At 34.7% G+C, this 25,512-nt stretch overlaps 6 protein-coding genes across 7 annotated transcripts; all 6 read left to right on the top strand.

Annotated features, from left to right (window-relative positions):
* The first annotated feature begins 584 nt into the window (after positions 1–584).
* Positions 585–5,630, top strand: BXL1 (beta-xylosidase 1). Its single transcript, NM_124313.3, has 6 exons — positions 585–1,202; positions 1,777–2,058; positions 3,372–3,541; positions 3,627–3,724; positions 3,817–4,575; positions 4,668–5,630. Exons 1-6 carry the CDS (start codon positions 783–785, stop codon positions 5,261–5,263), a joined length of 2,325 nt encoding a protein of 774 aa, NP_199747.1. The 5' UTR covers positions 585–782; the 3' UTR covers positions 5,264–5,630.
* Positions 5,631–6,342: 712 nt separating this feature from the next.
* Positions 6,343–7,922, top strand: AT5G49350 (Glycine-rich protein family). Of its 2 annotated transcripts, NM_001203570.1 has the most exons (5): positions 6,343–6,425; positions 6,512–6,661; positions 6,893–7,008; positions 7,187–7,412; positions 7,502–7,701. In NM_001203570.1, exons 1-5 carry the CDS (start codon positions 6,347–6,349, stop codon positions 7,606–7,608), a joined length of 678 nt encoding a protein of 225 aa, NP_001190499.1. In that variant the 5' UTR covers positions 6,343–6,346; the 3' UTR covers positions 7,609–7,701. The 2 variants fall into 2 exon arrangements, with proteins under 2 accessions (NP_001190499.1, NP_199746.2); NM_124312.3 differs by having other exon boundaries at positions 6,512–7,008; positions 7,502–7,922.
* Positions 7,923–8,403: 481 nt separating this feature from the next.
* TBL4 (TRICHOME BIREFRINGENCE-LIKE 4) lies at positions 8,404–10,129 on the top strand (the record flags this gene model as incomplete). Its single annotated transcript, NM_124311.2, has 5 exons — positions 8,404–8,864; positions 8,955–9,150; positions 9,226–9,422; positions 9,497–9,655; positions 9,734–10,129. The coding sequence occupies 5 exons, from the start codon at positions 8,404–8,406 to the stop codon at positions 10,092–10,094; spliced, it is 1,374 nt and encodes a 457-aa protein (NP_199745.1). The 3' UTR covers positions 10,095–10,129.
* A 5,740-nt stretch (positions 10,130–15,869) lies between these two features.
* Positions 15,870–18,619, top strand: MYB111 (myb domain protein 111). Its single transcript, NM_124310.3, has 3 exons — positions 15,870–16,281; positions 16,514–16,643; positions 17,530–18,619. The coding sequence occupies exons 1-3, from the start codon at positions 16,149–16,151 to the stop codon at positions 18,293–18,295; spliced, it is 1,029 nt and encodes a 342-aa protein (NP_199744.1). The 5' UTR covers positions 15,870–16,148; the 3' UTR covers positions 18,296–18,619.
* A 2,465-nt stretch (positions 18,620–21,084) lies between these two features.
* On the top strand, positions 21,085–22,448 carry AT5G49320 (transmembrane protein, putative (DUF1218)). The gene is made up of 3 exons (NM_124309.4): positions 21,085–21,392; positions 21,578–21,804; positions 21,978–22,448. The coding sequence occupies exons 1-3, from the start codon at positions 21,228–21,230 to the stop codon at positions 22,357–22,359; spliced, it is 774 nt and encodes a 257-aa protein (NP_199743.1). The 5' UTR covers positions 21,085–21,227; the 3' UTR covers positions 22,360–22,448.
* A 321-nt stretch (positions 22,449–22,769) lies between these two features.
* IMPA-5 (importin alpha) lies at positions 22,770–25,496 on the top strand. Its single transcript, NM_124308.2, has 10 exons — positions 22,770–23,132; positions 23,259–23,352; positions 23,454–23,545; positions 23,618–23,749; positions 23,831–24,016; positions 24,086–24,249; positions 24,336–24,414; positions 24,635–24,763; positions 24,868–24,995; positions 25,078–25,496. The coding sequence occupies exons 1-10, from the start codon at positions 22,926–22,928 to the stop codon at positions 25,424–25,426; spliced, it is 1,560 nt and encodes a 519-aa protein (NP_199742.1). The 5' UTR covers positions 22,770–22,925; the 3' UTR covers positions 25,427–25,496.
* Positions 25,497–25,512: the final 16 nt, after the last annotated feature.

The raw sequence follows: 25,512 nt of genomic DNA, 5'->3' as shown, positions 1-25,512 counted from the left end.
AAAAATTAACGACAAATGAGTCTTTAACGTTGAAAAAGTTTAACAGGTTGATTGATGTGTTGATTAGTTAATATTACTGATATATTTATGTTATTTGTAGCACATTAAAATTGAGGAAACACATTAAAACCTTCATGATAAATAGTCACAACAGTTATATGTATTTTCTTTATAAATAAAAAAAAATATTTATTTCACTCACATTTATCTTAAAATTAGCCATTGTTTTTTCTCTGTAATAGATCTATCGAACATAGTTGCTACCGAATTTTTCATTTTATCGAAGACCATTTTAAAAATATTATAATGAACGATTCTTTGCATAACCAGCATATTTATATATAAGTTACGATAAAATTATAATTAGACGTTGTGCGCTTCAAATAATCATCATCACTGGTGTTGCTTGAGTCTTTATATTGACAAATGTGATCGTACTGAGAAAACGTAAAAATAATGTTGAAGAAAGGAAAAACAAACTGACGCTTTTGAAAAAGGGAAAACAAACTATTAATTTTTTAAATGTTTTCAACAAAAAAAGTTTTTTCTTTTTCTTTTGAGATATCTCATTTTCGTAACCTGTCCAGCTAGATCGTTTTATCTCTATCTTATTTTATGTTCATAACAAGAGTCTCTTATCCTTTGTCATCAATTTTCGCCGAAAAGATCTCTATAAATACCATCATTCACTTTCTATCACATGAAAACTAAAAAACACAAACATCACATGTATACACACATATAGTTACAAACACACATACACAAAACACAGATATATAAAAATGTCTTGTTATAATAAAGCACTATTGATCGGCAACAAAGTCGTCGTTATACTTGTATTCCTCTTATGTTTGGTTCACTCGTCAGAGTCACTTCGACCACTGTTTGCATGTGATCCAGCAAACGGGTTAACCCGGACGCTCCGGTTCTGTCGGGCCAATGTACCGATCCATGTGAGAGTTCAAGATTTGCTCGGAAGGCTCACGTTGCAGGAGAAGATCCGCAACCTCGTCAACAATGCTGCCGCCGTACCACGTCTCGGTATTGGAGGCTATGAGTGGTGGTCCGAGGCTCTCCACGGCATTTCCGACGTTGGTCCAGGCGCTAAGTTCGGTGGTGCTTTTCCCGGTGCCACCAGCTTCCCTCAGGTCATCACCACCGCAGCTTCTTTCAACCAGTCTCTATGGGAAGAGATCGGACGGGTGAGAATAATTTAAGAATATTATGCTTTAAAATACATTTTTAAAAAAAGGAAGAGAATATAAAATTTATGATTTTTCTACGTGAAAAAACGACATTGAAATGGACATTGTAGAAGACTAGAAGTCATACAGTAGAGTTTGTAGTGGGACGCTCTATATTTTTTTTTTTTATAAAATTATAAATCTTGAATATTATGATTTTCATTTGAATTATATCTGACTACGACATGAGTCTATCAAATAAGTCCGAAACGTAAGTTAGAAAAAATCCAAAAACCGATAATATTTTCCTTTAGACATCAAATGCAAAACCAATATATAAATTTATATGGGTACTACCAAACTTTTATTTTGTAATGTTTTTGATAAATTACTTAGTGTGTATATATGCTGTACTGATATCCACGATACTTCCATAGTTAATATGATGATGGGCAAGCTAGCTATAACCAGTGAATATAAGAGAATACTTTTTAACATATGGTTTATATATCAAGTATATTTATTTCTTTCAACAAAAGCAAAGGTGTGTGGAGAATATCTTAATATTGACATGATTTAAAATGAATAAAAGGTGGTGTCTGATGAGGCAAGAGCTATGTACAATGGTGGCGTGGCCGGTCTGACATATTGGAGTCCGAATGTGAATATCTTGAGGGACCCGCGGTGGGGCCGAGGCCAAGAAACTCCCGGAGAAGATCCTATCGTTGCCGCAAAATATGCCGCCAGCTACGTCCGGGGACTTCAGGGTACTGCTGCCGGTAACCGCCTTAAAGTCGCCGCATGTTGCAAACATTACACTGCTTATGATCTTGATAATTGGAATGGCGTCGACCGTTTCCACTTCAACGCTAAGGTAAATCTTCTTCACATATTATATATATCTAATATCGTATATAGTAAGAAAATATTTTGCAATTTATTATCAAATTTATATAACCAATTTTGCATGTTTTGTTTCAAAGTTTGTATGCATGTTTCATTTCAAAATTATATTTTTGCAATTCATTTTGAGGCTAACTTCTTATTGTTTGGTCGAAAAATGCCAAAAATCTTTGAAATTTAGATATTAGACATTGTTATATATTTGTAATTTGTGTGGAAATAAAAGAGAACCCGTGAGTCTCTATTTTCTTACAATTTAAGTGGTTTTTCATTTCAATAAAAATTTCAAATTTCATTTCGTTATCAAGAAATATAAAACAAAATACGTATTGAATTTTCTGCTTAAACATATAAATATACTTGCTCGAATTAGAAAGCTCTACTTTATGTCGTTTTCTGTTATTTATAGCTCCACGTAACCAATTGGATGTGACTAAATATGCGTTTTCTTGTTAAGGCCCATCGTCTTTTATCTTGTTTCATGACTAGTTTCGTTAAATTCAGAAGATAGCTTAAATCTAGATATATCCCAATCGTTAGTCATTAGTTATTTTTGGAGTTCCGTAGAATATGCGTCACTTCGTAATATTGCAAAACACTTTTTTCATACGACTCAATTTAAATTCATTATCAAATAAATAAAATATGTATAGATTTGTATGCATGTCACAGTCAGATACAAACAAAACATTTGCCTAATATAAAACAGCTAATTTTAAGACAATAGACAGCGTGACTTTGTGATGTGTCATATGCATAGTCTTAAGTAATATTGGTGGAGAATCTTATCCTTATTGGTTCATGTGGACCAACTTGGCCCAAGCTCATTGCATTCTATCTTGTTCATCCAAAACATATACTTTAACATTAAATTATATTTTAAAAAGATTCGTTTCTCATGCATAAATAATTCAAAACATAACAATCTAAACGAAAATTCTTTAGCCGGCAAAAAAAAAAAAAAACGAAAATTCATTATTGATATGTATAATTCAAGATAATAGTAGTATGTTTTATTACAGATAGCTAATAGGTGCATGGGTTGGTCCTAAGACTTTGGGACCTCAAACCTAAAAGAATATTATATCCATTTAGTTAAGATTAAACAAATAAAAACACAATAAATTGAAGTAGTGATTTTTTAAACAAAACTTTCAAAGAACTAACCATTTAAAACTAATACAAGTTTAGGATCTTCAAGCTAATTATATCATTTACTAAAGTGGTGAATCATTCGAAATTTTCCTAAGAATGGGTTATTTATAAAAGTTCTGATGGGTTTAGGTCACCCAACAAGATTTAGAGGACACATACAACGTGCCATTCAAATCATGTGTTTACGAAGGAAAAGTAGCGAGTGTAATGTGTTCGTACAACCAAGTCAATGGAAAGCCCACATGTGCTGATGAAAATCTCTTAAAGAACACTATTCGTGGTCAATGGCGTCTCAATGGGTAAGTTATTAAAAATCAACATAATCAATGGTTCATATCGATTTTACATAAAGACTAATAATATCATCAATGCATACGTATGTAGGTACATTGTCTCAGATTGTGACTCTGTTGATGTTTTCTTCAACCAACAACATTACACTAGCACTCCGGAAGAAGCCGCCGCCAGATCCATTAAAGCCGGTGAGTTGTTTTCCTCCACCGTTGATGTTAAATCTAATGCATATGGACCGTTGCATCAATTTTGATACGAAAAACATCGTGTCGTTTTTCAGGTTTGGACTTGGACTGCGGGCCGTTTTTGGCGATTTTCACGGAAGGTGCAGTGAAGAAAGGATTGTTAACGGAGAATGACATCAATTTAGCACTTGCTAATACATTAACAGTCCAAATGAGACTTGGTATGTTTGATGGTAACCTTGGGCCGTACGCTAATCTTGGGCCAAGAGATGTTTGTACTCCGGCCCATAAACATTTAGCTCTTGAAGCAGCCCATCAAGGGATTGTTCTTCTCAAAAACTCTGCTCGCTCTCTTCCACTCTCCCCCAGACGCCACCGCACCGTCGCCGTGATTGGTCCAAACTCCGACGTCACTGAGACTATGATCGGCAACTATGCAGGGAAAGCATGCGCCTATACGTCGCCGTTGCAAGGGATTTCAAGATACGCGAGGACACTTCACCAAGCTGGCTGTGCCGGCGTGGCTTGCAAAGGGAACCAAGGATTTGGTGCAGCGGAGGCAGCGGCGCGTGAAGCCGACGCGACGGTTCTTGTGATGGGATTAGATCAGTCGATAGAGGCAGAGACACGAGATCGAACCGGGCTTCTCTTACCGGGTTATCAACAAGACCTAGTGACCCGTGTAGCTCAAGCTTCTAGAGGTCCAGTCATTTTGGTCCTTATGAGTGGTGGACCAATCGATGTAACCTTCGCTAAGAATGATCCTCGTGTTGCTGCCATCATTTGGGCTGGGTATCCGGGTCAAGCGGGTGGAGCTGCCATCGCCAATATCATCTTTGGTGCTGCTAATCCCGGTACGTTGTTGGTTTTCATTTAGATCAAAGTAAAAATTAAATTTATTTAATTTAGCTTTTAGTAACATTCAACATTATATATCTTATGATAGGAGGAAAACTACCAATGACATGGTATCCACAAGATTACGTGGCCAAAGTGCCAATGACGGTAATGGCCATGAGAGCATCCGGTAATTATCCAGGAAGGACATACAGATTCTACAAAGGTCCAGTAGTATTTCCATTTGGGTTCGGTTTAAGTTACACTACCTTCACTCATAGTTTGGCCAAAAGCCCATTGGCCCAACTATCAGTTTCACTCTCCAATCTCAACTCTGCCAATACCATTCTCAACTCTTCATCACACTCCATCAAAGTGTCTCACACCAACTGCAATTCATTTCCGAAAATGCCCCTTCACGTCGAAGTATCAAACACAGGTGAATTCGATGGAACACACACGGTGTTTGTATTTGCTGAGCCGCCGATAAACGGAATAAAAGGATTGGGTGTGAACAAACAATTGATAGCGTTCGAGAAGGTTCATGTCATGGCAGGGGCAAAACAGACCGTTCAAGTTGATGTTGATGCTTGCAAGCATCTTGGTGTAGTGGATGAGTATGGAAAGAGGAGAATCCCAATGGGTGAGCATAAGCTGCACATTGGTGACCTTAAACATACTATTTTGGTCCAACCGCAACTTTGACGGACGCATAAAAAAACCAACAAATAAGGAAAGCATTTTAACAAAGTGGAGTGTTTCCTCTTATTTATATAATATAGAGAGATAGGTTTATTTTCTTATGAAATTATTACTCAAGAAAGTATGAATTTGTAAAGAACCACCAAAGGGTTGCTTCTTGGTTGTGTCTTTTTTCCTTTAATTTTTTTTTGGACCAAAGGTATTGTAACTTGTGGCTCCCAACATAAGAAATACAAGGAGCCCTTGTAAAATGCTGAAACTAAAGATAAATGATAAATTTGATATATACTGGATTTTTAGAGTATACATCGCGAAATTAGAAGAAAAATAATTCCTTCACATGTATTTGAAAAACGAAGAACAAAACACTCTGTTTATGGAAAGAAAAAAATATGTAACATGTCCCATATTGATAAGTTTGGAAAATGTTATTATTTGTCAAATACTAATGCCTTAAAATTAAGGGTGTGTGTGTTGTTCTTTTCTGTTTTTGTCTTTGTATAATTAGTGTCTTTAAGTATTTTCGATGTTGTGAGAGGAGGAGTTTTTGGTTGGACCATTGGGCATAAAGTCGCAAATGACTCACTGCAACTTTATAGGTTCATGGAATGGTGTGAAGATGTTGTTCTGGTAGATGAGATTTATTTTTAAAGTACATTGATTTGTATCTGAGCCTCTGAGGTCACTTTTTGGTTAGGTTTGATTATGTATTTTAGTTTTTTTTTGGTTTGAAATATGTCTTTAAGTTAGATTTGTAAATGCTTTCACTATCCTTCTTTGGCTATAAAACAAAAAAAGAACACCTTCTTTCGTGTCGGGTCTTGAGATCACTTTTAGGTTTGATTTAACCTTTCTTCCTAATATGGTTTAGTTTCATGGCAGTCAATAAATGGATTACAATATATAGGCAAAGTAAAAACACAGAAGGTGGTTGGTGATGACTTTTACTCAACTGCTACAAACTTCTCTGTATATATACAAAAAACCTAAATTCTACTTACTTGCATCACACGTCTTGAAATTTTCCAGAAACACCTAACAAGAATTATATAAGAAGGATTTACTAATTCTTGTAAACTCTTAGCAATGGCGTTTTCATTCAACAGAGAGCTCCGGATCTCAGTCACCATTGTCACTTTTTTCTTCCTCTTAGTTTCCTTTCCAGGTCTGTTGTTCATTTAATACACACGCATGTATGTTACTTGTACTGCAGGCTTTGGGTTGCTTCATTTAAGAATGTCAATATTACAGGGAACACTTATAGTGAAGAAGACGATTCAGAGGTAGGAGGTGAAGGTGGAGGAATTGGAGGTGGCGGCACAGGATTTGGCGGTGGTGGGACTGGTGTGGGAGGCGGAGGGACAGGTTTTGGCGGAGGAGGATTGGGTGCTGGTGGCAGTGGTGGAGGAGGAGCAGGAGGATTAGGCAGTGGTGGGACTGGTGTGGGAGGCGGAGGAGGATTGGGTGCTGGTGGCAGTGGTGGAGGAGGAGCAGGAGGATTAGGCGGTGGTGGGACTGGTGTGGGAGGCGGAGGGACAGGTGGTGGTACTGGATTTAACGGCGGAGGGACAGGTTTTGGGCCTTTTGGCGGAGGAGGGTTGGGTACTGGTGGAGGCGGAGCAGGAGGATTAGGTGGGGGTGGGGGTAATGGAGGTTTCGGAGGAGGAGGATTAGGCGGCGGGGGATTAGGTGGGGAAGATCCACCGGAGATAGTTGCCAAAGCTTTGGAATGCTTAAATGAGAAACACGTAATCAAATTTAAAGCCAGTTACTTGCAACACAAGAAAGCGCGAACTAGTTCAAAAATTAAAAAACCAACACCCACTCTAATATTATTTATTTATAACTTAACTTTTCAGTTTTCATCCTTGGCTATTACTTTCGATTGATTACAATTTTCACTCAAAACTCCCAAATAAAATGCAGATATACAGAGAGTGTGATGAATCATGGAGGCTAACGTTAAACGGAGACCTAAATATTCCGCTGGGGAGGACAGAAGAGTTCTGTGAAGGACCATGCTTCTCAGAAACACATTTGGCTTTGAATTGCATTGAAGAAATTATTCACCACTACAGATTCTTTAACAGAGCCACCATTCACGACATCCGTGAAACCCTCAAGTCTGGCTGCAGCTACGGACCTGAACGAGGTTTACGATTTTTAAAGACTGGTTCTTGTTCTGGTTTATACCGGTTATTCGCTTCCTTGTTTAATGTTAGTTTATATAATTGTATGCAGGTGTTTTCAACGTCTTGGAGCATATTGAAGATGAAGAAGAAAATGCAAGTGAGAAGATAAAGTCAAGATTTGGGCCGTTGCTATTCATTATTGCCTTGCTTCTCTAAGACCTCTCTTAATTTTTAATCTTAGCCATTATCTGATATACATATATGTTGCTTATCTAGTTAATACAATAAATATAAACCGAACTATTTGAATACTTTTTATGGTGGAATCTTTTCACTTCCATTATATTCAGAGGCTCATGTGTTCTTCAAAAGAAGAGCCAAACCGATGAGAAACTGAGGTCAGATTGGAAGTTTTTTCTGACGTTGCTTCATCGTTTACATATCAATAGATGGGGAAGCTTTTATTTGTTGGTGATCAAATCTGTCTTCAAAGACAAAGAGGAGACTTTTACATTCAATATTGAGTTCACAAGTTGCATATCAGGTTTTGTTTCTTTCCATATTCTAGTTGGAAGGTCACTCAAAGCAGACATGCTTCATCAAGTTGTGTTCTAAGACAAGAGGAAGATTATGTGCTAGTGTTGTTCACTATTGGGGAGGCTGGCTTTAACTACAAAACTGATTTCTAAGCAAAATAAATCTATAAAACTAGATTATGTCAATCAACTCAGAACAATTCACCGTAATTCAATTCTGTATTTAGGAATTTAAAATTTATATATACCCTTAAATTCTGTAATACAACTTAAATATTCTTTTTTTGAACAAACAAAGTACAACTTAATTAATTTTATATTTTCACTAGGACTCTGATTATCTAACAAAGCAATTTAATTTCTAACCGTTGGATTTTCCCTTTCCCTCCAAAGATATCAGATCATAATTGTTTTCTTTTTCTTTTTCCCGAAAACAGAGAAGAAGAAGACGAAGAACAAGATTGTCGACGTATCAATGGCGGATCTAAAGAATCTCTTCCTCATCACGAAACATCCATCAACAACACAGATCTTCCTAACGTCTCTCTTCTTCCTTTCTCTCTTCCTCCTCTCCTCTTCTTCTCTCTCAGATTTCTCTCCATCACTCATCGTCTCTAGCTTCACCTCTCGTCTTCTCACAGCAGCAAACTTCTTCTCTTCTCCTTCTTCTTATACTTCCTCTGCTTCAGATACAACTATGTTTCTCTCTTCTGTTTCTCCCAGAAGAATCAACGAGCCAAAGATTGATTCGGAGACCAAAGAACTCGCTTCTTGCGACATTTTTGATGGAACTTGGGTCTTTGACGATTCTGAACCGGTTTATCTTCCTGGTTATTGTCCTTTCGTTGAAGATAAATTCAACTGCTTCAAGAATGGTCGACCTGATTCGGGGTTTCTCCGTCATCGATGGCAACCTCATGGATGCTCGATTCCAAGGTTAGTTCTTGTTTTCGTGTTAATTACGATTCTGCCATTACCCTTTGCGACTCTGTTTTCATGAGATTGTTTCTGTCTTGCGTCTTTTAGATTCGATGGGAAGAAGATGTTGAAGATGCTGAGAGGGAAAAGAGTTGTTTTTGTTGGTGATTCATTGAATAGAAACATGTGGGAGTCTCTGGTTTGTTCACTTAGGTCAACATTGGAAGACAAAAACAGAGTTTCTAAGATTATTGGAAAACAGAGTAATCTTCCTAACGAAGGCTTTTACGGTTTCAGGTTCAATGTAAGTGTCTCACAGAACAGAATCCTCCGTTGGTTTATTTTAGTTTTGGTGATGAATTTTGATATTTGCTGTTAGGACTTTGAATGCTCTATTGACTTCATCAAATCACCATTCCTCGTTCAAGAATCAGAAGTTGTAGATGTATACGGGAAGAGAAGAGAGACACTGAGACTCGATATGATTCAAAGATCGATGACGAAGATATACAAAAACGCAGACATTGTTATATTTAACACTGGTCACTGGTGGACTCACCAGAAAACCTACGAAGGGTATGTGAACTATGAGAAAAACCTTCTTCTTTGTTTTTGATTCGTATCACTTCAACCGATTTTTCGATTTGCAGGAAAGGTTATTACCAGGAAGGAAATAGGGTTTACGAAAGATTAGAAGTGAAAGAAGCTTATACAAAAGCTATTCATACATGGGCTGACTGGGTTGATTCCAATATCAACAGTACTAAAACCAGAGTCTTCTTCGTTGGTTATTCCTCTTCACATTTTAGGTATGAACTGCTTTCTTTCAATCCAAGCAATGTGTTGAACGGCTTAGGGTTAGTTTTGATTCTGAGTTTTAACTGCAGAAAAGGGGCGTGGAATAGCGGAGGACAATGCGATGGAGAAACAAGACCGATACAGAACGAAACGTACACAGGAGTGTATCCATGGATGATGAAAGTTGTAGAATCTGTGATCTCGGAAATGAAAACGCCTGTGTTTTACATGAACATTACGAAGATGACTTGGTACCGAACAGATGGTCATCCGTCGGTTTACAGACAGCCCGCCGACCCCCGAGGAACTTCTCCTGCAGCGGGAATGTACCAAGATTGTAGTCATTGGTGCTTACCTGGAGTTCCTGATTCATGGAACCAGCTTCTCTACGCTACTCTGCTAGTTTCACATGGTTCCTTGCCTGACAAGTCACTTGGAAGTCTCTTGTAAAATTGTGTTTTACTTTCTTTCTCTGTAAATTAGCCACTTTTTTGTTGATATTAAGTAAGCTTTCTTTTCCATTGTTCTTCTAAGAAATTTAAAATAGAATAGGTCCAAGTAATATAGTTCGGGAGGTGTACCATTTTAGAACCCTCTTATAAACTAAAAAAAAAAAAATACCTCTTATAAACTTCTCGTATTTAAGATTTTGACAAAACAAAAGAAAAAGATTTTACTACATTTTCTACACGGACAGCTATATTGTTCCACTGCTAGTATGTTGATATTTCAATTAGTAGATTATTTTGAAATTTCAAGTTTATTACGACTAAAGTAATGCAATATAGCAAACCAACCGCACATACATAATATTATTATAGGACATGTTCAAAACTAAAAATTTTATTAAATAAATCAATCAATTCTTAAAGAAGAAAATAAAAAACGTTTTTTTAGATAATTTAATTATGGGGTTTACAGTTTTCCTTAGATAAATAACCTTGGTAAATAAAAGCTTATTAGATAACTTAATCGGTCGATGTATAAAAAAGGATTATCCTCACATGTAACTAGTAAACTTTGTTGATGATGTAATTATTTTCTGTTAAGAAAACTCTATTAGTTAAATTTGTGTGATTATAAGTTTTTTACATAGTGAAAGAATAGTTGCAGTCTTGTAGATGTTTTTTTTTGTGTGTGTGTGTGCAAGACTAAGAATATACCGTTTTCTTAGTATAATATGTCGAACGCATATTCGTAATTTAAAACCCCAATTTATTGGCTATGGGTAAAAGATCCAACTTGTGTATGGTTTTCAATTTTCATATGATCGTGATGTGGCTTCACAATCACAGCCATACTGATTACCGACATACTCTCTCTCTATTTATATCTAAAATCTTCTCTATTCTCTTATTTCGAATGTTTTTTTAGCTAAATTGATTTGCATAAACATTAGGCTTCCAGGATTTTTTTGTTTGTTTGTTGTTGTTGTTGTTGTTGTTGTTGTTAAAGGGTACTAGTTTTTGCAGGATCAAAATTTGAAATCAAAAGGTCAAATTGATATTTAGATGTAGAAATGTCCTGAAAGACACCGTGAGTTATAAATAAGGCTAATCATGTTTAATAAGAGGTTTGTCAATTAATCAGAGTTTATGTGAACCGCTCTATAGCTTTGGCCTTTGCAGGGCGATTCCTGTCGCTAGAAGGGAAAATGTGATATTTGCTATTCTTAATTTGTGTACCCAATTACACATCAAACAACTCACTCTGTCCAAAAAATACACACATCTTGCTTACGATTCAATTTATGAATAAGTATCAACAAATATGATAGAAATTTGAGTATCTAACAAATATCAACACTTTAAAACATATAAAAGAAATAATAATGATTTTAAAATATCTAGTACAAACAATAATAATAAAAAAAAAAATCTATGACGAATCAAGCTATATACCTGTCTCATTCAAAAGAAAGAAAAATAAATACCGGTGACTTAATTACATAGACTTTATTTTTGTGTCTTGTCTCGTGAATGTTATAACATGTTACATTTTTCTGTTTAATTGGCAGGTTACTAATTTCTTTAGGGGACGAACTGTTTGGATTTTGTCATCAAATTGAAGACAAAAAACAGAGCTAGCGTAGCAAGTTTATACATGTATAAATGTATAACAACCATACTCAATATGATCATAGTTTTTTTGACCTAATTCATCCATAAAAGAATTGTTGGCAGCAATTATCTGTAACATAAAAAGAAAAGTTAGATTTGAGGTCTAGAAAGCATAAACACTTGATCTTTGGCTACTATTATTGAAAAAATTCATTTTAAGAATATAATTTCAACTAAAAGAAGTTTCATTTTGAAGAAATATAATTATGGTTTCTAGAGCTACGGGCTACAAGTGTATATGTATATGGTTACATGCAGGACATGTCAAAGAGATCGGTTGGGTAATTATTACTCAAGTGCTCATATGCAAAACAAAGCGTATTTATATCAAAGGTCAGATTTATGTAAGTTGGTGAGAGGATCGCAGGATCCTTATGGACCTGCATGGCCATTATAATCTCCGTATTTATACCAACGTCTCCTTACGCGTGGACCCAAATAAAGCATTTTAATATAGACCTAATTTCTATATATGTACAAGTGTGATATTACCAATTTCTAAGAATATAGAAAGAGATCTAAAAAATATATGGCTTCATAAAGTTATAAAACGAAAAATAAACTCTTCTTTTATTGAAAGAAATATATGTACATATGATTTAAATTGTAACTTAATGGTTTATATACTAATGCCATCGTTGTATTATCACATGAATTCATATCCGCATAGTACATGTTGTTTGTAATTTTTTTTTGTTAAATATCTAATTTGAATATCTGTATTATTCGGGATTTTTGTAGGAATACAAAGTAATACATATATATACGTAATTACGTATAGCGTATGCATATATACAATGCAGCAAAGTAATAAATTTATTTGAGTGAGTTAGAATCGGTGTACATTCAATAGATTGGATTGTTGTATGAATTTTACGAAGAATGGGGGATAGGGAGAGGTAGAGGAAGAGACAAAGGACAAAAAGAATTTAGAGCAATGCCTTTAATGGCAAAGCTTTTGCTCGTTGTTACTAAAGTGACTCGTGATGTTAACGTGACTGGTTCATATGTAATATCATCATCCTTTTTCCCTTCACTCTTTCTACGTTCAATATTCATTTTATACATATACCTCAATATATTAGGGTCAATTTTACTTTAATTCTTCTTAATGATGCTTAGGAAAAAGCCCTCTTATTTTATTTGTTCATGGTTATAAACGCATATAATTATTATGAATTGACAAAAAAAGGAAAGAAAATGGGATGTGTTTCAAATTAGGAAATGAGATGTGTAACTACATTAACTCAAGATCTTATAACCAATATATTAGACGGAGTCTTACTCACACTATCTATACCCAATATGTTAGGCTAACTCTCATTGTCTTTTTGTAGAACTCATAATCAACTTGATACTTCACCTATCCATTTATGTTTCCATTTACCAATTTCGGTGGCCCATCTATATCTTCATCGTTTACTACTTTCACAAACATGATTTGTCAAATACTTTTACTAGTTTCAAAGCACGTAATCATGTGTTGCCTCAACTCCCACTCAGCTTGATTTGCTACCACACTAGAGATTACATTTCAACTCCTATGAGTGCTTGAAATTTTTGTTAGACCTTACCATGATCACGCTGAGGACTCTCCAACATTCAAGTAAAAACCGGATTTTCTACGGTGAAAGCGGAGAGCATCCTCGTTTGCTTATAGCTTCATCAAACCGGATCCACCTTCTTCAGAATCTTCTAGTGGAAATGTGAAGAGAGTATTTTTAGTAATTGTCATATATAGCTATCAAAACGAAAATTATAGTACTCTTACGTACAAGACCTAGCTCAACAATCGGATTAGATGTTGTTGGGTAGATTTTACCTAATTAGTAGTTAGGACTAGAGCGTAGGGTTTTGCATAATTTAGGTTGCATTAATTTGAAGAAAATGGACTGCCTTGATCAGAAGAACGTTCTAAGATTAGAAGAGGCAAAGTCCTAATTAATTTCTTATTTGAAAACATGTAGTCCCAAAAGCAACCAAAATGTGACTTTGAAACCTGACTCTTGAGGGCTTATATATTACTTATCTTCCTAACTAATTTCTTATTTGAAAACATGTACAATAATAAGTATTAGGAAACCTACACTATTAATTCTGATTATATATTTGTTTAGTATAAATTTTAGATTTAAACTATTATCATTATTAGTTATGGTTTAAAAAATAGTTAAGTGAAACACAATAATACATGCACTTGCAATGTGGGAGAGTTGCATCGTGAGTGGCTGTATAAAAAAAAATTGTAACTTAAAGAAAAAAATTTGTAAAGAAATATTGAAAATTGATTAAAATAACAATATATGTTAGTTGTCAAAAGAAAAGACAAATAAACGAAGGTTAGTTGTAAAAAGGAAGAACATGTAACCAAAAAATTAGCTGAAAGCCTAAAAATAAATATAATAATCGACTTTGGATTAAAACCCCTGTGCTTTAAGGCTCGACCAGTATAAGCCATTTGCCTTTAAGAATAAAAGAAATGAATTTCATGAGCATACTACACTAAAATCCTTTTTCTTCTTAATTTTCAGTATTGTCTTGACAATTTTCTACACTTCATCATTAGTAAACAAATGCAAATAAAACAGTGGAAGAAATTCAAGATTCCCTTCAACTTTACCACTAATTTAAATATCACAGATAAGATGAAAATATATTTCTGAGTTACTAAAACACTGAATCCAACATTAAACAACGCTTCTTCCCCTTTTGTAAGCTGAACAAGAGAGCCCTGTTGGATACGAGGATTTAATTTACACTGGCTGTTTTGAAGGAGATATTGAGATTCTCATCAACAATATTAATAGTTCGTAAAAAATTGCGAAATAGCAAATTTACTTATCGACTAAGTTTAAGTTTAAGTTTTCATCCATATGTATTAGTTTCACAAAAGTTTGGACCATAATGTAGCTCATAATCTTGCTAAATTTAGTTGTATTCACTCCTTTTTCTATTCCAAAAATGTAACTCACCCGCGGTGGCTTAGATACTTTTTATCTCGATTATTTGTATTCGTTATTTAATTTAAATCAAATAATAGTATATATAATATAGAAATAGTCGAATCAATTTACATGAAGAGACGAAAAAAACAAGAAAAAACAAAAAGAGAGTCGTTGGAATATTCCTACTACATTCTGGATGATACCCGAATTAACCGACCCATGTATGTAAGTATGTAAGTATGTAACTATTACTCAATAATTAAATCAACTTCTTCTTTTTTTTGTCAAAGAAATCAACAACTTCTTATGGCCTACCACAAGACAAAACATGTCCACTTACGAATATGGACCATGATCTTCCACATTAACGTCTATGTATTAACATAGCCATTGTGACCGACTCTAATACTCATTAGACGTGTTCGTTTCATAGACTAGTGTTCTGATTTTATACGCTGTAGTATTAATGTTTTTTGTCTTAGCAATTTCTGATTCGAATCCGGATACATAAACGGCCTCATAATTGTACTCTTAGGCTTCAATCAGATATCTTATAATGTAAATAGTATACACCTAATTTATTAATTATACTCCCAAATTAATTAATATGTACAACTAGTATATATATATATATATATACATTTTGAGTTTTGAAAACTAACTTAAGCACCATTCAACTTAGAGAAGACATGCAAAAATCCTCCAAGTGACAAAATATCCAAGATCAATCTCGTACGATCTAAGAAAATTGCAAATCAAACAATGATCCTATTTTTTTTTTTTAAACCCTTAATCTAAGAATCTAACAATCGTAACTTGTTGGAGAGAACGGAAACCACAATCGTTTCCAATCACAACCTTAACGACATTGTTTACGTCAAGGTTAAATTAACCCCCTTTTAAAAAAAAAATATGATCGAGGTTTTATTGCAGTTTCTTACCACTTCAACTATTAAATAATTTTTACCACCTACTGAAGAGGTGAACCAAGTGAAGAAAAGAATGTTGTAGACACGCTCATTGAATGCATATACAAGTAGGTATATGCGTATAGCTACATTACATGTACATGTATATGCATGAAGTACGTATTTAGGTATAAAAGTATACATAGTAATAAATATCTTGTAATCACGGAAAAAGGGTCGAGAGGGAGGGACCAAAGGTTAGAAGGAGAGGTACGTGGAGTGTCTTATGTGCCGATGGTTTTTAGGATGGACAATACATAACTTTTAATTCCACCGCAACGTGGTTCATTCCTTCACCTATACGAAGTCATTTTCAAACCTTACTATCTTTCTCCCTTTTGTCCTCTCCTATATTAATCACCTGGATGGTTTCTCCTATTCTCACTAACTCACTCTCTCACTCAAGGGTCCAAAAGTGTTTTCTCTTTTTCAGTTTCTCTTTCTCTTTTTGACAGAAGAGACCGAGAAGCAATGGGAAGGGCTCCGTGTTGTGAGAAAATCGGGTTGAAGAGAGGGAGATGGACAGCCGAGGAAGATGAGATCCTCACCAAGTATATTCAGACCAATGGTGAAGGTTCTTGGCGATCTTTGCCTAAGAAAGCTGGTATATACATCTTTATATAAAAAAAATTACCTTTCCTAATTGTCGATACATCTCTCAGTTTAGTAATCGATTCGATTTTAACATTCAAAAAAGTACTAATTTCTTCAAGTTGTTGATGCATGAAAACAAAAAAATGTGCCAATATATCTAAAACCAAAACTTGTGATGTTATATTAATAGAAAAAAGCGTTGTAGTTATACATGTTTTAATAGTTACTTAAAAAATGTGTAGGATTGTTGAGATGTGGAAAGAGCTGTAGACTAAGGTGGATAAACTACTTAAGAAGAGACTTAAAAAGAGGAAATATTACTTCCGACGAAGAAGAAATAATCGTCAAGTTGCATTCCCTTCTCGGCAACAGGTATTAAACCAAAATTAATCAATTTCCCAATCGTTCATTTATATGTGATTCAGAATTTCGTTTTTATATTTACAATTTTGCCACTATGTGAATAGTGACTGTTAATGCTGGGGTCACGTACACAGTACAATTATATGCATGTCTTGTCAACTTAAGAAACATATAGAAATGGTCAGACTCCGTTCCAACCGTCCAAAAATAAATAAGAAACAAAATTTATCAAATGTATTGCCATGTAACATTTCAGCGGTTGATCACTGTTGGAATGGTCCAGCCTTTGAAAAAATATATATATATATATATATATACGAGAATATCCAATTTGACTTTTTGTCAATAAGAAGCTTTGGCATTATGTTGCTATATATCTAAGCGAATTGACCTCTCTAATTAGTCTTGTCTCATGTGTGTTTTGTGTACGGCCCTGATTGTTACTGGCTCTATTGCCAGTTGGTCACTGTAACAATGAGTGGCAAAGTGGTCATGAGTCTATAGAGTTAATGCATTGTTAAAGCTCCAAATTTGAATTTTACTGTGCCTAAACTTCTAATCTTCTTCATTGAGTTTCGGTATTTTTAGTTGCAATAAAATTTAGAAACTTATTTACCAATAAATCAACTCATTTCTAGAATTAAGGTGTTTCTACGAAATCTGAATATATTCAGTGCTAACTCTTATAAAAAAATGAGGAACAGTCCAACCATTTTTAAAGAAAAATTAGTTACACATAACTAAACCATGCAATTTTTCTGACGTCATACATTTTGTTGTAGTATTGGTATTGAATTAATGAGAAGCCAACTTGTAAAGAGTGTGTACACATAATTAATTGATTTGTCTAAATTTATGTTGTCTCACGTGTGTGCATGTGACTATTTTCTTATAGATGGTCACTTATTGCAACACATCTACCAGGAAGAACAGACAACGAAATTAAAAACTATTGGAACTCACATCTCAGCCGCAAAATCTATGCCTTCACTGCCGTTTCCGGAGATGGACACAATCTACTCGTCAACGATGTAGTCTTGAAGAAATCTTGTTCATCGTCTTCTGGAGCCAAGAACAATAACAAGACCAAGAAGAAGAAGAAGGGAAGGACTAGTAGGTCATCCATGAAGAAACACAAGCAAATGGTGACGGCCTCACAATGTTTCTCACAACCTAAGGAGCTAGAGAGTGATTTCAGTGAGGGAGGGCAAAATGGTAATTTTGAAGGAGAGTCTTTGGGGCCTTATGAGTGGTTGGATGGTGAGTTAGAACGGCTCTTGAGTAGTTGTGTCTGGGAATGCACTAGTGAAGAGGCTGTGATTGGAGTAAATGATGAAAAGGTGTGTGAGAGTGGGGACAATAGTAGTTGTTGTGTTAATTTGTTTGAAGAAGAACAAGGAAGCGAGACAAAGATTGGTCACGTAGGAATCACAGAGGTTGATCATGATATGACGGTGGAAAGAGAAAGAGAGGGAAGTTTTTTAAGTTCGAATTCAAATGAAAATAATGATAAAGATTGGTGGGTTGGTCTATGTAATTCTTCAGAAGTTGGGTTTGGGGTTGATGAGGAGTTGCTTGATTGGGAGTTTCAAGGTAATGTCACTTGTCAAAGTGATGATCTATGGGATCTCTCAGATATTGGAGAGATAACATTGGAGTGATACTACCGAGCAAGTGGATTGTACATTAGAAGGCGCGCGTAGAAATCCAATAAAACATCGATGTTTTGATTGTAAAGTCTAGTGTTTTGTTTGGTTATAGTGGATCTTGTGGTTTTGTAGTAGCTTGTTGGAGTGTTTTAAGAAAGTTAAGATAAATGTAGTTTCTAGTTTAGACTAGTTTGAAGCATGTTATGCCTTTTCTTCTTTGTGACTCTTTCGTTCTCTTTTTGTTGCTAGTTATAATGTTTGTTTGTACTTTTTTTATGTTTCCTTGTCAATGTTCTGAAATAATGATGAATAGAATGGGATCATTTTAGTCTTCGAAGTATATGTTTTTACTTCATGTGTTAAAATTCTCAAGTTTCAACGAACCGCCTAACTATAAATCCTAAATTATTAAGTGTTTGTCTTTTTTTTTTTTTTCCAGTTGATGTAAATAACTTTCTTGGTTATTTTTTGTAAAAAAATGGCTGATAAATTTTACATTTTAATAGGATCAAGTATTTGACCCAGCTAGTATTTTACTCAAATTAGATTTTACCCTCTTATAGTACTTTCACACACTCTTGTTTTTTTTTTGCTCTCTCTTGTGAAATTTTAATTTACTCTCGAAGAGTTCAAAATTCAAATAAAACTAACCAAAATACTATAGAATATTTGTCTATAATTACACAACTAATATATATATATATAACAAGGAGTCAATATCTTGATATGGTATATGTAGGTCTTCAAACGACAATTCTTCTCAAGGAGACCATAAGACCATTTCCATCAATGGTTTCTCATTGAGAAACTGTTCAATATAAAAATAAAATATAATCAAAAAGTATGAAAGAGAGTAGAATTAGTCTCTCAAGTGAGAAACTTTGAGAAACCCATAAAAATACTTGTATATCATCTATTGGTCAAATATTATTTTATTGTTAAAATTTAATTATATAACTAATATTTATTAAAATACAACTTTTTTTTTTTTTGATAAACCAAGAAGGTATCTCACTGATGGAGATGCCCTAATATTGGTTTCGTCCAAATAATAGTTTGAACTCTCAACCTTATTTATGGTCCAGAGACCAGTCAATGAAATATAATGCTAATGTTTGGTTATTTTTCACAAAGTTCGAATAAAGAGAGAAAATTAAAAGTTTATTAATAATGCAAAAAAATTCTAGAACTTTTTGATCATATTTTTCAATTCTTTTTGCTTTCCCTTTTTTTTTTGAAGAAACTATTTTTTTTAGAGGCTTTATATATTAGATTTAACGAGTTAAAGAAGAAAAAAAAATATCATTAAAAATATAAATATGAATAAATAGGAACAAAAATAGACAGAATGAAATATATAAAGATAAACCTATTTTATAGATTCACTTTGATACTTGCGTGATGGATCCGAGAGATTTTTTTTTTTTTTCTTTTTTCTTTTTTTTTTCTGTCATCCTCGAGAATTGTCTCTAAGAAAAAAAATATATATAGATATTCGGACCAAAGAACTTCAATAGCACCATGGACGATCCAACGTTATTGAAGGCTCTATTCATGTTATAACGTTTCCCCTCTTTTTAATGTTATTGAAACTTTGATTAAAAAAAAAGTTATTGAAACTCATATATCATAAATAAATCATAAACAACCAAAAAACATATATCATAACTATAAAAAATTATCTAAATAAAATACTACTTTAATAATCTGGTAGGAGTTAAAAGTTCAAAATAAAAAAAACTAACTAATGCAAATCTATTGGGGGAGATCAACAGTTTTTACTCTATTTAATTTTTTTTTATATATATCAATTTTGTTTTAAAAAATCAAAATTTCAATGTCCATACAAATTTTGGATCCTAGTTCATGGCTTTTTTTTTTTTTTTTTTTTTTTTTTTGTCAAAGATCCTAATCTATATATGCCTTAAGGTGCTTATACCATGGACTTTGAGTATAAGTAAAATTTTAAACCCAATATTTTCACATCATAATTTCGAGCTTTGGCGATGGTAACCTCAACTTTCATAACTCATATAGCACAATTTAGGTACATTAAATTCAAAATTCTTACGACGAGTGACGACATCACAAACTTTGTCATGAAAATACCACATGAGTGATGAGTACTTAATACACAACCATGTTCTTTTCAAAACCGATGCGACCAGTGTCGGCAACAATAAAAATATATACTATCACAACGGCAAACACAACATCGGCGAGACACTAACATTAAGGTGATGACAACTTGACAAGTAGTGTTGATCCAATTCGAAGCTAAAGATATCAGTGACACGAGCTCGTTTTTTCTGTCACTATATGTCTTTGCTTTTGAAATGGAGTATCAGAAACCGCTTCTCTATTGGTTATTTATGGTGGGGTGTGGAAGGCTTTTGGCTTCCTATTAAAAATTACACGCCCTCACATGATTATGCTAATAAATAGTATATAGAAATAAGACAACACTCAGTCACTCACGACTCACGAACAAAGTTCATCACCTTATCTTTTTATCTTTATCTTTATTTACTTTCAAGATAATAAAAGGTACGATGTTCTTTGTATGAACACAAAATAAAAAGAAGAAAAGAATGTTCTTATACACGTGTAATATATGAAAAGAATCATCCAACTAACTCCATTAACGAACTCTCGTCACATTATATATTTTACACATCATCGTTTAATAGACACTATACGAAAACAGTATAGTATTTCTAAAAAGACATCCGAAAGAGAACCTGCGAATCTTGGCCTTTAAGCAACCTTTGGCTGAAGCAATTCTTCTATCCTCCTCTCCTTTTTCATTTATTTATCAAATATACTCCAGTTTATTCTTTTCTTCCCACTTTCAATGCCTCTCATATATGTAAAACAAATCAAAGTATAATAACTCTCAAAACATGTAACTTCGATTCCTATCTATTAGAAATTGACGAGAGACATGTCGAGAACAAGAGTGCGAGCTGTGACCCATCAAGATCTTGTTCCAAACCCTAAAACCACAGATCTCAGCAGCAAAACCGGTATTTTCATCGCTGTTTTGACAATAATCTTTGGCCTCTCCTGCTTTGTTCTCTGCCTCTATGCCGAAGCCACAAGATCTCAGGTACATTACTATACAGGGATGTATATAAACTTTCTCTCATATGTTTTCATCATTTATATTTTCAAAATAAATCAGAAATCTATATTGATTCATGTTTTATATTAATTACCATATCGTTCGATTATAATAGTATTTAGTATAAGTTATATCATTGCCATTAATATGTTGTCAATCATTTGCAATAGGCGACATGGGGAAGCAAAACATGCGTGTATAATGGTAGCGGGAAAACGCCGTTGTTGTGTGGTGCGATTGCGTTTGTGGGACTAGCGGTGGCGATGGTGGGCTTCCACATGTACTTACTTATCGCAGTCACCACATCGCCGTCTCTGGTTCTGGTTGAGTGGGATCCTGACTCTGTTCCTGCGAAGAGGCTCACTTTTCAAGCTGCCTTCTTCTTCGTCTCAACATGGTACGTAGACTTATTCTAACGCAACGAATTAATGTCATGTAGTTATAAAAAATAAAATAAAAATAAAAAAATCCTAACTATAAGCAATCGTGAAATGACATATTTATGTTACTGACCATAGCTTAAGTTAATGATAATTTTGTGATTATATTATTCTTTTTTGTTCCTATAAGGGTTTGCTTTGGTGTTGGAGAGGTTCTACTGTTGGTTGCACTTAGTGTGGAATCAGGACATCTAAAGAACTGGTCTAAACCAAAACCTAGTTGTCTAGTAATCCGGCAAGGCTTGTTTTCAGCGGCCGGAGTGTTCTCACTTATAACCGTCTTTCTAGCCACGGGACTTTACCTAACCGCTCTTCAAGCACATCGAATCTCTAAGGATCTTGAAAACACACATAGAGAGATCATCGAGGCATCAGTTCTTTATGCATCTCCTCCAAGATCGCCTACAAATCGGATGGCTACGGTTGCTCGAGAAGGTCTTGCTACTGTTAGAGATGAATCGACGTCTTTGGAATATCTTGTTTCTTTAAAGCAACTTGCACATATAGTATAGTGTACAATGTATAGTAGTTAACATAATCATATGAGAAAAAACAATGTTTTTACTTCTTACATAAGCAATTCAAAATCACAAACCAAAACCTACTTTTTCCAATCAATACATGAACTTTACCGGAAAAGTAGGTTTTCCTTCGCCGGAGAAAACACTACACATCTAACGAGTAAACTCTGCAAATATGGTTCTTTTTATCGTCGGTAACGAGTAACTAAACCAACTTCACGGTTTAGTTCGGTTTAGATTCAAGTATTTTAGCTTATAATAATTATTGACTAATTATTTCAATTTGGAGCTCTTAATAATATGATTGTAAACTTTATCTTAAATTTAGATTATCAATGATTTATGATTCAATCTACTGTATAAATACGGTTAACAATTAAAAACGATAATTAGAAAACCCTCCCGCTTCTTCAAATTGAAACTGTTGTCGCTTCTTCTTCATCTTCACCACTCTTGCATTCTCTTCTTCACTTTGCAAATCCCATTCAGTTCAAATTTCTAGGGTTTCGCTTCGATTTTGTGAATTGATTTAGAGAGGTCGAAGAATCGAGAAAGCTATGTCCTTGCGACCGAGCACGAAGACAGAGATCCGTCGAATCCGTTACAAAGTCTCTGTAGATGCGGAAGAAGGACGCAGAAGAAGAGAAGACTTTTTAGTCGAGATTCGCAAGAGTAAACGCAACGAAAATTTGATGAAGAAACGTCGTGTAAAAGTTTTGCCTCCTGATTACAAGTTGATTTCCAACGACCCCTTTGAGAGTTTGGTAAAAGTTTGATCTTTGGTTTTGGATTAGTGAAACCTAGGTTTTGAAAGATACGACCTTTATCATTATACTCGAATGCTTTCGAATTGGGTAATTAAATTAGATCCTCTCTGGTGATGGTTGTAGTTGGAGATAGCGAATATGATCACTGGGGTTTTCTCGGATGATCCTTCATTGCAGCTTGAGTACACAACTCGGTTCAGGGTGGTTCTATCATTCGGTAAAACTCTTTACTTTTCTTTGATCTTGAGTTGAAAAAGATACGAACTTATATTTACTTGAATGGTTTCTTAAAGTCTTGTGGTTTTATATATTGTTCAGATAGAAGTCCACCTACTGATAATGTGATAAAATCTGGAGTTGTGCCACGTTTTGTAGAGTTTCTTAAGAAGGATGATAACCCTAAGCTTCAGGTTAGACTTAAAGTTCCCATCTTTGATGATTAGTGTAATCTTTGGTTCTGAATTCTTTGATCTTTTTTATAGTTTGAGGCTGCTTGGGCTTTAACAAACATTGCTTCTGGCGCATCTGAGCATACCAAGGTAGTGATTGATCACGGTGTTGTGCCACTCTTTGTTCAGCTTCTTGCTTCCCCTGATGATGATGTCCGTGAGCAGGTATAGTGCTTCTTCTGAGTATGAATGGTTAAATATGTGAGTTCAAATTTTGAAGAGTTTGATGTTACACTTAATTTGCAGGCTATATGGGGACTGGGTAATGTTGCTGGTGATTCAATACAGTGCCGTGACTTTGTTCTTAACTCTGGGGCATTTATTCCACTGTTGCATCAGCTGAATAACCATGCTACATTGTCGATACTTAGAAATGCGACTTGGACTTTATCAAACTTCTTCCGTGGCAAGCCTTCACCACCCTTTGACCTGGTATTCTTACTTCTCTATTTCCTCAGTTTTATAGGTGCAATACTTAAACTTATGAAACATGATTTATAGGTGAAACATGTTCTCCCTGTACTTAAAAGACTTGTTTATTCGGATGATGAACAAGTCTTGATAGATGCTTGCTGGGCGCTTTCGAATCTGTCTGATGCTTCAAATGAAAATATCCAAAGTGTGATCGAGGCGGGTGTTGTCCCAAGACTAGTTGAACTTCTCCAGTTAGTACTTCTCTCCAAATATTAAAAAATTTAACCGTTTGATACATGTTTGGATAATGAAGGCTCGCCATTTTTTTCTTTTGCAGACACGCTTCTCCAGTTGTACTTGTTCCTGCACTTCGTTGCATTGGGAATATAGTTTCTGGAAATAGTCAGCAGACTCACGTATGTAATTCATATTCCTTTGATGGAGCCTTCAAGAACACGTCTCTTGTACACCGTGTGAATTTATTGTTTTTCAAAGCAATAGCACTATCAAAAGCTTAATTTGTAATCCTGTATCTTGGATGATTATATCCTGGAGAACACTTCATTTATATGTTGCTTGAGTACTGTGTTGAGATTAGATTTTGTAACCAAATAACTCTTTGAACTTATTTTTCAGTGTGTGATCAATTGTGGTGTTTTACCCGTTCTTGCTGACCTGCTTACTCAAAACCATATGAGAGGCATAAGGAGGGAAGCTTGCTGGACGATTTCAAACATCACTGCCGGTTTAGAAGAACAAATTCAGGTGAGCATGAGTTTGTGATTGTTACTGTTGCAGAACTTGAACAATTTACGTTGCTATCACTAAATATTTTCTATTTGTCTTTCTTGCATTGATGATGATAACAGTCGGTTATTGATGCAAATTTGATTCCATCGTTGGTCAATCTGGCACAACATGCTGAATTTGACATAAAGAAAGAAGCTATATGGGCAATTTCAAATGCTTCCGTGGGTGGTTCTCCTAATCAAATCAAGTACATCCCTGTCTTCTTTCTTTATCACTTTTTTCATGCTTATTGATCATCTATATTCACAATATCCATTGGTGTGTATCAGATACTTGGTGGAGCAGAATTGCATAAAAGCTTTATGTGACATCCTGGTTTGTCCAGATCTAAGAATCATCTTAGTGTCTCTAGGTGGACTGGAAATGATTTTGATTGCTGGAGAGGTGGACAAGAACCTAAGAGACGTGAACTGTTACTCTCAAATGATTGAAGATGCAGAAGGGCTAGAAAAGATTGAGAACTTGCAGCACCATGGCAACAATGAGATCTACGAGAAGGCTGTGAAGATTCTGCAAACATACGGGCTTGTAGAGGAAGATGGAAGGTTAGTTGAAGAGGAAGATGAAGGTGGTGATGGTTGTTCTCATCCGGAATTCCAGTTTGATTTTTCTCGTTAAGATCCCACATAATCTGATATTAGATTTTGATGTAAAGAAATAGCTGTCATATTGAACCAAAAGCATGCACATAATATGATGGTCCT

The sequence above is a fragment of the Arabidopsis thaliana genome, chromosome 5, assembly GCF_000001735.4.
Source record: "Arabidopsis thaliana chromosome 5, partial sequence".
NCBI lineage: Eukaryota > Viridiplantae > Streptophyta > Magnoliopsida > Brassicales > Brassicaceae > Arabidopsis > Arabidopsis thaliana.
The sequence above is the reverse complement of the archived record's forward strand: the minus strand, read 5'-3'. Positions and strand labels throughout refer to the sequence as shown.

What these genes read in the sequence shown, in the direction of transcription:
- BXL1 (NM_124313.3), top strand. Translation starts at nt 783, where the DNA reads ATGTCTTGTTATAATAAAGCACTATTGATCGGCAACAAAGTCGTCGTT. An exon ending in TATGGGAAGAGATCGGACGG is followed by an intron (nt 1,203 to 1,776) that starts GTGAGAATAATT and finishes AATGAATAAAAG; the next exon opens with GTGGTGTCTGATGAGGCAAG. An exon ending in GTTTCCACTTCAACGCTAAG is followed by an intron (nt 2,059 to 3,371) that starts GTAAATCTTCTT and finishes TGATGGGTTTAG; the next exon opens with GTCACCCAACAAGATTTAGA.
- AT5G49320 (NM_124309.4), top strand. Translation starts at nt 21,228, where the DNA reads ATGTCGAGAACAAGAGTGCGAGCTGTGACCCATCAAGATCTTGTTCCA. An exon ending in CCGAAGCCACAAGATCTCAG is followed by an intron (nt 21,393 to 21,577) that starts GTACATTACTAT and finishes CATTTGCAATAG; the next exon opens with GCGACATGGGGAAGCAAAAC. An exon ending in TTCTTCTTCGTCTCAACATG is followed by an intron (nt 21,805 to 21,977) that starts GTACGTAGACTT and finishes TGTTCCTATAAG; the next exon opens with GGTTTGCTTTGGTGTTGGAG.
- MYB111 (NM_124310.3), top strand. Translation starts at nt 16,149, where the DNA reads ATGGGAAGGGCTCCGTGTTGTGAGAAAATCGGGTTGAAGAGAGGGAGA. An exon ending in ATCTTTGCCTAAGAAAGCTG is followed by an intron (nt 16,282 to 16,513) that starts GTATATACATCT and finishes AAAAATGTGTAG; the next exon opens with GATTGTTGAGATGTGGAAAG. An exon ending in CATTCCCTTCTCGGCAACAG is followed by an intron (nt 16,644 to 17,529) that starts GTATTAAACCAA and finishes ATTTTCTTATAG; the next exon opens with ATGGTCACTTATTGCAACAC.
- AT5G49350 (NM_124312.3), top strand. Translation starts at nt 6,347, where the DNA reads ATGGCGTTTTCATTCAACAGAGAGCTCCGGATCTCAGTCACCATTGTC. An exon ending in AATGCTTAAATGAGAAACAC is followed by an intron (nt 7,009 to 7,186) that starts GTAATCAAATTT and finishes AATAAAATGCAG; the next exon opens with ATATACAGAGAGTGTGATGA. An exon ending in CAGCTACGGACCTGAACGAG is followed by an intron (nt 7,413 to 7,501) that starts GTTTACGATTTT and finishes AATTGTATGCAG; the next exon opens with GTGTTTTCAACGTCTTGGAG.
- IMPA-5 (NM_124308.2), top strand. Translation starts at nt 22,926, where the DNA reads ATGTCCTTGCGACCGAGCACGAAGACAGAGATCCGTCGAATCCGTTAC. An exon ending in CAGGGTGGTTCTATCATTCG is followed by an intron (nt 23,353 to 23,453) that starts GTAAAACTCTTT and finishes TATATTGTTCAG; the next exon opens with ATAGAAGTCCACCTACTGAT. An exon ending in GTTTAGAAGAACAAATTCAG is followed by an intron (nt 24,764 to 24,867) that starts GTGAGCATGAGT and finishes TGATGATAACAG; the next exon opens with TCGGTTATTGATGCAAATTT.